Below are 13,048 nucleotides of genomic sequence, written 5' to 3'. Positions count from 1 at the left end.
CTCACAACACCCTCATAATATATAGTGGGAAAACCTCACCGGTTGTATAAGGTATCACGAGTTGGTAACATCCGTAAGGGGGTTGAGTTACACTTGGTGGAGAGGTTATAACACTTTTTAGGTGGTTTGATTGAGAAAGAATTAATTATACAAATAGTGTTCTTTCCCAACTTTTATTCAGTCGAAATAAATGGATTTTATTTTAATTTTTGCAAACTTTATGAGTTAAAAGTGCAATGGGGATCTTTCTTTTTCTTGTAATGGAGGAAAAGAAGAGAAGGTTTTGTGGGTGGAAAGGTCAAGGTGGACCAATTTGAGTTCACTAAGCTTACAACTTTTGATTGGTTATGTTATGAGCTAAATTGGTGATTTGTGAAAAGGTAAAGTTTGCAGTTTGAAGAGGCAGCATGGAAGAACGTGAGGTAGACTACCTGTTGGTGCCTCTGGGTGTGTTGGTGTTGGGAATCTATCACGTTTGGCTTCTCTTCACTATAATCCGCCACCCATCTCACACTGTCATTGGCTTGAATGCTCAGTCTCGTTACCAATGGGTTCTTTCTATCATGGCAGTCAGTATTCTGTTTCTCTCATTTTCTCTATTTATCACTTCCCACATACTGAGATTTTCCATGGACTACTGATATTACTGAATAGTTTATATAAGTGGTGGATAACCTTGAGTTCTTCAACTAGTTTTAGGATTGAGTTAGACTTAAACTTAGATTCTAGTATGTAATCAGAAAACCTATCTTAATAGTTGTTATTATCAGAAAACCTATCTTAATAGTTGTTGTTAGACTTGTCTAGATACCTGCTATATCAGAGAGAGTATATCAGAGAGAGTGTATCTCATATTGATTAATATCATTTTGTGTTAAGATTTCAACCCAGAATCAGATAGAAAGCATATTGATTAGTAATATGACAAAAATAGTGTATATAAGTTAGGGGTAACTATTACCTCTTGAGTTAACATTTGGATTGAATTAGAGTCAAATCCAAATGCTAATATGTTGTCTCTCACTTTGATATGCAACTGGGCATGTGTTATTCTTTTTCATGAAGACCATTTTTTTTGTACAATGACCTTTTTGAATATTTGTCTCAGGGTAACTATCTGTTAATAGAATTTTTTACTAGCTTATGGTGTTGAATTAGACCCAAACACAAATATGAAGAGGTTGTTTCTCACTCTGAGTTGTGAAACTGTGCATTTGTTGTTCTTATTCATAAAGATAGTTTATCTTGTAAAAGAACAGTTTTGAATGTCTTTAGGAACTACCTGTTAATAGAGCTTTATGCTAACTTTTGGAATTGAGTTAGGTCCAAGCCTAAATGCTAAGCTGTTGTCTCTCTTACTGAGATGTGCTACTGCACATGTGTTGTTTCACAAAGAGTGTTTATTATCTTGAACAATAACAGTTTTGAACATTTGTCTTTAGGAAACTACCTGTTAATAGAACTTTAGCTAACTTTTGGAATCGAGTTAGGTCCAAGCCTAAATTCTGAGATGTTTCTTACTGAGATGTGCAACTGCACGTGTTGTTCTTACTCATATAGACTGTTTATCTTCTACAATAACAATTTTAAGTATTTGTCTTTAGGAAACTACCTGATAATAGAATTTGGGGTATCTACCTCTTGAGCTAACCTTCAGAGTAATGTTAAAATCCAACTACTAAGATGTTGTCTCTCACTCTGGTATGTGCAATTGTGCATGTGTTGTTCTTATTCATAAAGACAGTTTATCTTGTCGAAAATTACTGTGCAAATCCAGTAATAACACTTGTTTTCTAGATTTTGTGTGTTCTTGTGTCCTATGTAGCACAAACACTGATACGACACAGACACAGATATGAAAATACGTATAATGTAGGACACGTCATTTAAGAGGCGTGTCTGATCCTCATAGCTTGTGTCTACTCAGTTGTTTGCATTTTAGCAAGTATAGTATAATTTTACTTACTGAGACAGTAGTTTCCTGAACAAACTCCCTTTGCATTGTTTTCAGGATCCTTTGAAAAATGGGGTTTTGGGTGTTCAAACAATCCGCAACAATATCATGGCATCAACCCTTCTTGCTACAACAGCAATCACACTCAGTTCACTCATTGGTGTTTTTGCAAACTATGAATCAGATACCAAGTTAGTTTATGGCAACAAAAGTTCCCTCAATTCTTCAATCAAACGCCTCTGCATCTCACTATGCTTCCTTGTTGCTTTTCTATGTAATGTGCAATCTATCAGATACTATGCACAAGTGAGCTTCTTGATCACCACACATGCACTGAAAGGCCAAAGGGATTTCATTGAATATGCTGCAAGATCCTTAAACAGGGGGAGTTATGCTTGGTCTCTAGGCTTGCGTGCCTTCTACTTTTCATTTCCTCTTGTTCTTTGGATTTATGGGCCAATACCTATGTTTGCTTGTTCCTGCTTGACATCATTTATTTTGTACTTCTTGGACACAACCACTCAAATCACACGAGATCTTCACACCAAGTCATTCAATAAGAGGGAAACTGGGTGCACAGAAGGAGCCTAGTTTCATCATTCTAACTGTCCTTGAACTTAATAATCTTTTAGCTCATAGTAAAGTTCAATTGTAGGTTTTCTATGTTCATGTAATGATACTATTATTGGTTAACTATTGTACAGTGTTCATTGGAAAGTATTTGTAGCATATTGAAGTATTCTTTTCCCTGTTTTTGAAGGGAAACATTGTTTTTTGAGTGCTGGGGAAATTTACTACAAAGAGTGATATATGTATGATTGGAGGAAATGATAATAATTGGTTAGCAGGATCAAAGCCCATATATTTTATCCTGTTAGGTTGGCTTCTATATGAGGGCAAATTCTCTCTGCAACATATCAGTTCAATATCCAATCTGTCATTAAAAATGACGAAAATGTTCATGCGAAATGAAGAAAATAACCTTTTAAAATTCAAAATAAAAAGGTTGCATGTTGGAAATACTACATCGACTAGATATTAGAGTCTTTCATAGTATATAAATGGGTGCAAACCTCATCTCATTGAGCCGGTTTTATGGGGTTGAGTTAGGCTTAAAGCCCACTTCTTAACATTGCAGAAATTGAAATAGGGCAGGAAGAACTTGGCTTATATGAATCACTGAATTTGTCTGTAAGATGGGACATTCATAACAGAACAATGTTACATGATGAGGGCAACATGATGGCAAAAGATATCAGCTACCAATAGGCTAGCTAACCTATCAGATACTCTTATCAATTCTATAGTCTGCCATATCTTTCTTAACATAGTAATCCAAAATAAATTTGTGCATCCAAAGCTTTTACCTGTCCTTGGCAAATGCCTGCTTTCAGAATGACACTGTAAAGTTTGTTTGTGAATAAAATAACTACATAATAGCTACCATTTTATATATTAAGAAGGAAGATTGAGTAAATAGCTTCACTTTACAAGAATTATGAAACAGTAAATGCTTTTTAATTTTATTACACTAATATATCCACTAGTGTTAAATGATACTGTACTCGATATAGGTCGAAAGGTTGAAGGCCAATAATAAGACAAAAAAAATTAAACAAAAATGAATAAATAATTAAATAATAAAACAATGTAGCAAAGTCCATTAAATAGGTCTAAATATGTACAGTATATTTAATAAATGTAAGGTACGAAGAGTAAAAGTGTAATTGGATTTTAAGCCCAACAAGTGAATACTAATACTATAAATAGGTGATTAACTTAAGAGGTAAATAGAGTAAATTTTAGATTTCTTCTTCCTGCACCCCTACATTTTTCTTCCTGCACCCCCACAATTTTTTATATCCCGAAATTGTTCTTGACCTTTTATTTGAAAAAGGGCACCGTGGTTACCGGAAATCGGGATCTGGAAGTGTGCTATGGATTCATCAATCCAGAACTGAATCATTTTTTTTTTCGGATGAGGGGATGTTTTGGAAGCAAATTTTGCATAAATTATTGATTTCTGGATTGCTGAATCCGAAAGCCTAATTTTGTTACGGATTGGTGGATCCGAAATGTTTTTTTTTTTAATTATGGATTTTTGAATCCGGAATGCATATTTTTGTTACGGATTGATAGATTCAGAATGCTTTTTTTGAATGATGGATTTTTGAATGTGAAATGCATATTTTGAATTACGAATTGGTAGATCCGAAATTTTACCAGAAGTGCCAATCCAAAAATTTTCCGGATTCCATAATCCAGAATGCAAAAAAATAAATACAGCATTTTAGGGTTTTTAAAAAACAATAGGGATAATTTGGTCTTTGCATAACATTGTGAGGGTGTAAGAAGAAAAATGTAGGGGTGTAGGAAGAAACTGCCTAAATTTTATCTGATAATTAACTAAAAAATCGATTCAGACTTTCTCATCGGAACTTCTTACAGGTACACACTGTCCAAGACCTGACATTGAGCCCAACAATCGAGAGTTCAAGTTGATCGAGTCCAACCAGTGCGAATTCATAACCTACATCTAAACCTAAGCCCAAATCAAAAGGCCCGATCCCAAATTTAAAGACTGTGAAGCCGAGAAGTTTAGAGGAAGAGAAGTTAATTGCTTTTCTTGGCCTTGTAAGAACATATACCAACATCAATTTTTCAATGTACCCCTTATTTGGAAAAGTGATATTTTGAGAACTTAAATCTGGAAGAATGTGTTTTGCCTTAAAAGCACAAAGAGAAACAGTTCTCAAGGGTTTCCACATAGTGATAACAAAAGCAACAAACTGGACCTTAAAAGTATGAAGAGAACGACCCAATGGAATTGTAACTTTATCTCTAACTCCATTTCTTTTTTTGGTTCTTGAGCCAAATTCAGACACAATCAGATCATAATTGGGAACCTCTCTAGACAGGTGAAAAGGGAAACAGCTATTCTCTGGGACTCTGAGAATTAATTATACAATGAATAAATATCACTTATGAATCACAAACCATGATCTACAAAAAAGGCTAGAACTCAATTGGTTGAACACATATGTGAGAGTTGTTGTAAATCCCATTATAGTTGAATTTCTATTTGTATGACTATATATTAAGAAATGAACATTAAACTTAACTCAACCAAAATCAACTTATATGAGATAAGGTTTGCACCTACTTATATTATGAAATGTTACTTAACATTTCTAACTAGCCTATTTTATCTTTACTTTACAAGGTTTTTTGTGAATGGAAAAGTGGGTTGTAAAAGACCATTGTAGGATAACTAATTTGAATTCTAGACTATAATTTTGGAGGGGATTTGTTGGTTATGTTATGAAGTAGTGAATGGTGAAAGGTAAAGTTTGCAGATTGAAGAGGCAGCATGCAAGTACAGGAATTAGACTATGTAATGGTGCCACTGGGTTTGTTGGTGTTGGGAATGTATCATGTTTGGCTTCTGTACACTATAATCTGTTACCCTTCTCGCACTGTCATTGGCTTGAATGCCAACTCTCGTTACCAATGGGTTCTTTCCATCATGGCTGTCAGTATTCTCTCTCTACATTTATCTATTTTATCTTGTACAATATTTGTCTTGGCATCATATTCTGGTTATATCACTGGTCAACATGAGACATCTAACTTTTTGCTATTTGATTGGAAATAGATTGATGGGTTTTGTTTCCCAGGTTTTTCGAATTTGACAAGTGTTTAATTAGTACTTTAAGAACAACTATGGATTGCTTCTTAGTTGGTGTTCTAGAGTAGAAATTTGGAATCCAATGCACTTGTTATGTTAATTAGTTACACTTTGATAAGCTCATTATCAACTGCTTAAGTCCCTGCATATGGTGTTATACCTACTTGAAAGTTTTTGACAGGTATTTTACCTAGACTGTTTAAAATAACATTTTTTTATAGATATTGTAGTATATTTTGAAGTTACTTGTTAAAGTAGACAATGAACCATACACTTGTACATGTTGGAGTTAAAGTGTGGGTTGGACTGTTTCTTCCTGCACCTCCATATCTTTTTCTAGTACCTCCATACACAACATAAAATACATTTTTATCTTTCTTGTGTCACCCCATAGAATAACTTTTGGATTATGTAATCCGGAAACGCATTTGAAAAAAGACTTTCAGATTACATAATTCGGAAGTTAAAAAAGACTTCCGGATTATGTAATCCGTAAAGTAATCATGCATATAAAAAAAATTCCAGATTATATAATCTGGAAGCTAATTACAAATTTGAAAAATGACTTCCGGATTATGTAATCCAAAATATTACATAGAGGCATTTTTGGAAATACGAAAATCTATGGAGGTGAGAGAAGAAGGTATGGAGGTGCAGGAAGAAGCAGCCTGTGGGTTGATGTCCCATAGAAATGGAAAGTTGAGCAACATAGAAATGAAAAAGACCTACAAATCTTTGATCTTAAGGTTTTGGGTTGAGCTATGTTTTCTTATGTGATTAGCTTGTGGTCCATTGGTGAATATGTCCCTGATTTGTCTCCCTGCATAAAGTCATCAACAACCCAAATCTCATTCGTAAGTATTCAAATAGAATATGAATCAGACACGAGCTATGAAAAATTCTCCATAAATGTGGGGTTAATAATAGATTAATGAGTTGCTAGAAAAGTAGTGAAAGAAATATTGGTGAATTTCAGGTTGCAGTCATTTTGTAATTCACTTTATAGATGCTAATGTTTTGATTTTATTTACTAAGACAATTGTTTCTATTACAAAGTCCCTTGCATTGTTTTCAGGATCCATTGAAAACAATGTGAGCTTCCTCGTTGCTTTTCTGTGTAATATGCAGTCTATCAGATACTATGCACATGTGAGCTTCTTGATCACCACACATGCACTGAAAGGCAAAAAGGATTTCACTGAGTATGTTGCAAAAACCTTAAACCGAGGGAGTTATTCTTGGTCTCTTGGCTTGCGGATCTTCTACTTGTCATTTCCCCTTGTCCTTTGGATTTATGAGGCCATACCCATGTTTGTTTGTTGCTGCTTGACATCATTTACTTTGTACTTCTTTGGACACCACCACCCAAATCACACGAGATCTTCACACCAAGTCCTTCAATAAGAGGGAAACTGAGGACATGGAAGCACCATAGTTCCCTCATTCTTCAACTTGATAACTACTATCATGTACTAAAGTTCAATTGTATATGTTCTAAAACCATCTCTGTTTTCTTATTATTATTATTGGTGAATTATTTACAATATTGACCGGAAAGTATGTGTTGTATCTTGAAGTAATTTTCCCCTGTTCATTTTGTTTCAATCTAATGGTTTTTACAATGATTTAGTTCGGTTATGAACATATTATGAAATGGACTTTAAGCCTAACTCAATCTTATAAAATCGAATTATAAGATGAGGTTTGCACTTACCTATCTACAATAAAATATTCTAATTTTTAATCGATATGAGATCTCCAACACAACTTTCTCACGTTGAGAATGACAACTCGTGCGTGGGATAACATATTTATAGATGGTCTGATAATGATAATAACTCGATAGCGAGTGACCCGATAAGCTCACCAAACACTCACTAAAATAGGTTTGAAATGGCTCTGATACCATGTTAAGAAGTGAACTTTAAGCCTAACTCAACCTAGCCGATTTTATGAGGTCGAGTTAGGTTTAAAGTTCATTTCTTAACAAACCACATAATATCAATCTTATGCTTGGTGAGTCTGAAGATGAACTTTATTAGTGGCACTAGCATGTAATGGACGGTGCTGGTTTACCTTGGTATCTCTTGAATAATTCCAAACTTGTCCTTTCATTGCATGACCAAACATATATGAATGGATGGCATAGCTTTGAAAAACCAAATCAGATTTGATTGGAGTATGCAATTGGCTGTTTGCATAAGATGAAGGCATGGTATGTCATGTGAGGACAGTGGAATGAACATAACATGTTCTCAATAGCTTAATTGATTGTCCAAATGTGAAAAGAGTGATGATATATGTATACAAGGGATGTCAAAGATTGGAGAAATTGATAATAATTGAAGAAACAGGATCAAAACCATATATTTTATCTTGTTTGATTGACTTCTACAGAATCAGTTCATTTGTCAGTAGGATGGTACATGCATAACAGAAGCAGCAGCACCAAAAATATCTGCTATCAGTGTTGGTAGTGGGAATTTCAACATATCAGATACCCTTATCAGCACTATGGTATGCCAAATCTTTCTTACCATTCTAAGTCTGACCTGCTTTTGAAAGGTACTTTTTTTCATTCACTCTTAAAAAATCAACTCACTTTTCTTCATTCCCAAAAAGCTACTCCAATATACAACCTGTATATATAATATAAAGAAATGGTATTTTCATCATTTCATTCAAAAAATAAACATTTTAGACAAAAAATAAGGTTATAGATTGGTAGAAATTGTTAATATATCACTTCTCTTTCCAAAATTTGAAAATGTAAAAAGTTTCGAATTATTTTTTGGATGAAAGAAGAGTGTGAGTTAATTTTTTTAGCAGAAACTGCTACCTGAAACTTAATATACACAGCTGTTGCATGCCCACCAAAAAGTGAATGCTTTCAAAGTATTAAAAAAAGATGACTGTTTTCACAATGACCCGTCAAGTTGTTCGCCAATTGAATAACGACACAACGATTATACTTAAAATCGAATAACTTTAAGAATTTAATTAGAATGTGTGTTTCAACACGTATATGTTTTTTAGCATTTATCAAATAATATGTTATATATATATATATATATATATACTTATAAGATAAAATTAGATGATTTGATGTGATATACTTGAGTAGCTGGTAGAATATTATAGAAAAGGTAAAAATTTTAGAGCTGTATATTGAAAAATATCATATTATAATTGTGATTTCTTCATACAATTTTAAAATTGTTCTATTTCAATAATTTTTTTAATTATAATTTAGGGTAGAGTTCTCAACGTATCAACACTTTATAGCAAAATTACGAGTGATGAATGCATAAAAAAAAAGGACATATTCATTTATGGATATTTAAAACTTTGAGAATGATCGAATAGGTTGTTGATGTGAATGATCATAGTTAGCTCAACATCATATATCAATTAATATCATCTTCATTTGGCACCATTCAATGCATGCACATGACAATATGGACTAGCCAATCCATAGTCGAAAGCTTACAAATTCCACTATAAGATGCATGTATGTTTGTTTGTTTTGTACTTTTTAGTGACTTTCTACTCATAGCTTGCACATAGAAACGAATAAATCATGTTTTGTTCTTGTATAATTTTGCAAACGAATTTTCAAAATGATGCTTCACTATATGATTCTCTTTGCGAACGATAGTTGTTTTTCTTTTCTGCTCTTTTTCTTAACGATGGTTTATTCACATTAAATGACTGATTTTAATTGTTTTCATAAAAGTTATATGAAATTCATAAAATTAAGAAAAATTTGCATGTCAGTACTAAGGTTTTTACATTTTTTTAGTAATTTATTCTCATTGATGGACTATTACTTTTGTTCCTAAAATAGTTCTACATTTGTTCTTGTACAGATGTAGAAAGAGATGCCATTGAATTTGAATGTCACACATAACTAATATAGAATCCATATATCATTTTGTAAAGTTGAATTAAGCTAAAGTTCACTTCTTAATAGTCATTAATGTTGCATAATGTAGAAGAATTTATATTTCTTGTCTACTCCAAACTTCTTTACATTCTAATAAACTTGATAAGTCTATGTAAAGTTGTGCACTAATACATAACAACTCAAATATGTGATTTCTATAGTTCATCATCTATTGAACTATCTTGACCTGACCATGTGTGACTATTTTAATTTTCTATTTAAGATTTTAAACATGTTATAGATTATTAATATATTTTTTTCAAAAATAAATAAATTAAATAAATTTGAACAATTCAAGGGTATATCAAACCTTATACAAAAATGTTCAAGCTACTATACTTCACCTATTTAGCCAAAGTCAAACTGAATGGAACTATTAATATTATCATAGAAATTAATATCAAATCAAATTAAATTGTGATTAAAAAATATTATGAATGAATCTTATTAGATGTCTAGGCCAAACAAATCAGAAGGTCTAAGAATTATACAATTCAGAAATGAAAAAAAAAAACAAATCCTACCCCTTTTGTGCAAGGATAATTTTTTGAATTAAAATATTATGGAGATGTAAGAAGAAAATATGGAGGTAGAGGAAGAAACTGCCCTAACTTCTCCAATGAACACAGGGACTTGAACATTAATATCTTGAACCTCTTTTATCTACCATTCTAACTAAATTAATATGGTTGAACCCTTTTATGAATTATACAAATGGCCAACAAATGTATGCAACCCACACTAATCTAGCTAAGAAATGTGAAGGATCAACACTAGGATGAAGATAACACATGATAGTAAATTTTTCATTGATATTAGGTCAATTTTGTTGGAAAATTTAAAAATTAACTTCATCATGGTACTATTCAAACACAAGACCTGCATTTATCAAACTTCAGTCAAAAGGAATCTTCCTCTCTGTGTTATATTTTTTTGTTCCAAAGAAAAAGCATTGATCAGCCATTAGAAACTAAATATTCTTTAGACCATCACCATATTATAACATTTTATTTCTAGCTGATTACTTGCATGCAACAAAGTGAAAACGGTGTGATTTGATCTGAATAATAATAATTTATTTATTTTTTAATCGGCATAATAATAATAATAATAATATTGTTAATTTTCACCCTTTCCTTTTGAATTGTTGGTTTTATATTATATGATATGAAAGTGGTATTAAAATAGTAATGAGCATGTAAGTGACATCTAAATGAGTGTGCATCTACATATCTGGAAAGGGTCTTTCTCATCTCAAAATAACAAATTTATTCCTATTCAGCTATAGCTTTAAATTGGTAGCTCAAGAAAATGGGAGAATATATATTTTCATTAATTTCATGTTTCTTGCATTGCAGGCAAGAAGACAACAACTCATATTTCACTTTATCTTCTTCACATTGTTTACTAACAGTCATAATGGACTTCATCTTCATCACTCAAACCACATCAATGGCAAAAAAGCTGTTGTTAATATCACTCAAAACCACCCTTTTGTCTCCTCTAACTCAAAGTTCCTTAAATTTGCCTTTTTTTCATTCCCCATAATCAAATTAATTACACTATATAAAGTTATTATACATTTTTAAGGTTTAGGGTTTAAGGTTTTTTCATGTGATGATAGATAATTGTTGTTATTTAAAGTGTCAGTCTAGCTGAAATGTCAAATTACATATATAGATATGTCTAACATGAAAACTTTATAAAAAAAAAAGTTAGCTTACAAATTAGTGTAAATTCACATAAAAATCTGCTATGAAAAGCTTGGCCCTTTATTATTGGGAGCATTGGATAGAGATGAGCATGAAAATCATGGAACAAGAGTGTGGGGGTAGTGAGTTTGGAAGAATCGTGAGCAATTAAGTATATATGTTCCCTACAATATGTGATGGTGAGTTTGGAATTTGGACCCCATATATTTTCTTCGCAATCCCTTGCCACAAATTCCTATTGCATGTGGTCCTTCTTCAATAAAGCAAGATGAGTACATTCTTGTTAAAACCAAGCCATATGAAGAAGATCAAGCACAAAACACAGAATCAAAAGAAGCCATACTTTCTCATTCTTACTCTCCCTCATGTGCCATCAACAAACAGATAATAATCTTAGTGTCCAACACCCATACCAGTCTAACTGCAAAATATAAAGGTTAACACCAATCATATATTCTCCTAATTTACATATATATTATAATTTCATTTCATCATTTTATGATCTTGCCATTAATCATAGCCATAGACTGTTTTTTAAAACCCATGTATTGTATAATTGTAACAGCTGCAATTAGTAGAGAAAAGTAGCTAGGTAAATTCCAAGCTGAACATCCATTAAGAAGTTGATCTTAATTCAACATCATATAACTGGTTTATGAGGTAAGTTTTGCACCAACTTATATATTATGAAATTTCTTAACATATGTAGTGGATGTAGGATTTCCAACAACAGTAAATTATACATGATTTTTTGGTGAGTAAAATTCTAGTTCTTGTAGAGATAAATGAGGTATATATAGAGAGAGTGAGGGGGGAAATGAGAAATGGAGGGTGAAGGTGATGACAGAAATATAGAGAGCACAAAGGAGTAGGATGCACCATTGATCAATTCCTCCTCTCTATATATAGTAATATGCATACCATCATCTGTGCTCTCTATCTTCTGTCAACAACCTTACAAAAAACTAGTGCCTCCCTCTCACCTTTTCCACCCCCATAAACCTCCCCCTAAAAGAAAAAAGAGAGTAATAAAATCACATATGTAATAGTGAGAGAGAGTGAGAGAAAGAAAAGAGAAGAGAAGAAGAGAATCGTGTTTGGAACTTTGAGATGTTAGATTTCTTTGGAGCAAGGAGCAACTATTTATAGGAAAATTTCTAAAAGAATGGGTAAAAAGGCATCAAAATATTCCACTAGATTAGCTAGGTAGCAATACCAAAGCAATGACACTTTCTATGTACTCTCCCTTTTCTAACTTCTTCTCACGAGATAATTAAAACATCCTCAAAAGGAAACTGTAAAATCCTAACAACCATTCAAGTACTTCTTATAAAATCATGCATGCTAATATAATCCACTTTCTCAAAAAACACACACACAGATTTTAGTCTCACTACTTAATTTATAAACATAGATTTTAGTCTTAGTACTTAAGTTATAAACATGAGTGTTATATCACAAAATCGGAAGACCGACCACCTAGACGGCCTAACGGCCTTTCAGCAAAGACCAACATCCACGTCATATAAAGGGTTAAGGATGTTAATCCAATTAAAGACTATAAAGCAACGTTATGTTCATTAGACCTGGTTTAAGCCATTCTGACATAACAAGGTCTACTAGAATAATATAAAGAAGAAGAGACTCTCATGGTGAAAGGTAATGTGATTCTGAATTTTGAACTAGAAGATTTAAGTAACACCCAACTAAGTTGAGAGTCAGAGTGCCTTTACACTACAAGAAAATCA

General features: G+C 32.6%; 1 protein-coding gene, 1 long non-coding RNA gene and 1 other non-coding gene across 4 annotated transcripts; 2 read left to right on the top strand and 1 right to left on the bottom strand.

Annotated features, from left to right (window-relative positions):
* The first annotated feature begins 16 nt into the window (after positions 1-16).
* On the top strand, positions 17-2,719 carry LOC137812997 (transmembrane protein, putative (Protein of unknown function, DUF599)). Of its 2 annotated transcripts, XM_068615271.2 has the most exons (3): positions 52-569; positions 2,012-2,145; positions 2,248-2,719. In XM_068615271.2, the coding sequence occupies exons 1-3, from the start codon at positions 408-410 to the stop codon at positions 2,543-2,545; spliced, it is 594 nt and encodes a 197-aa protein (XP_068471372.1). In that variant the 5' UTR covers positions 52-407; the 3' UTR covers positions 2,546-2,719. The 2 variants fall into 2 exon arrangements, with proteins under 2 accessions (XP_068471371.1, XP_068471372.1); XM_068615270.2 differs by having other exon boundaries at positions 17-569; positions 2,012-2,719.
* A 2,605-nt stretch (positions 2,720-5,324) lies between these two features.
* LOC137809557 (uncharacterized) lies at positions 5,325-7,077 on the top strand. The gene is made up of 2 exons (XR_016518305.1): positions 5,325-5,553; positions 6,649-7,077. It is a non-coding gene; the product is annotated as an uncharacterized LOC137809557 (transcript).
* Positions 7,078-11,271: 4,194 nt separating this feature from the next.
* LOC137812996 (uncharacterized) lies at positions 11,272-12,415 on the bottom strand. Its single transcript, XR_011081314.2, has 2 exons — positions 11,644-12,415; positions 11,272-11,553 (listed from the first exon to the last, which is right to left on the bottom strand). It is a non-coding gene; the product is annotated as an uncharacterized LOC137812996 (long non-coding RNA).
* Positions 12,416-13,048: the final 633 nt, after the last annotated feature.

Source organism: Phaseolus vulgaris, chromosome 2, assembly GCF_051622355.1.
Source record: "Phaseolus vulgaris cultivar YP4 chromosome 2, ASM5162235v1, whole genome shotgun sequence".
Lineage (NCBI taxonomy): Eukaryota > Viridiplantae > Streptophyta > Magnoliopsida > Fabales > Fabaceae > Phaseolus > Phaseolus vulgaris.
The sequence above is the reverse complement of the archived record's forward strand: the minus strand, read 5'-3'. Positions and strand labels throughout refer to the sequence as shown.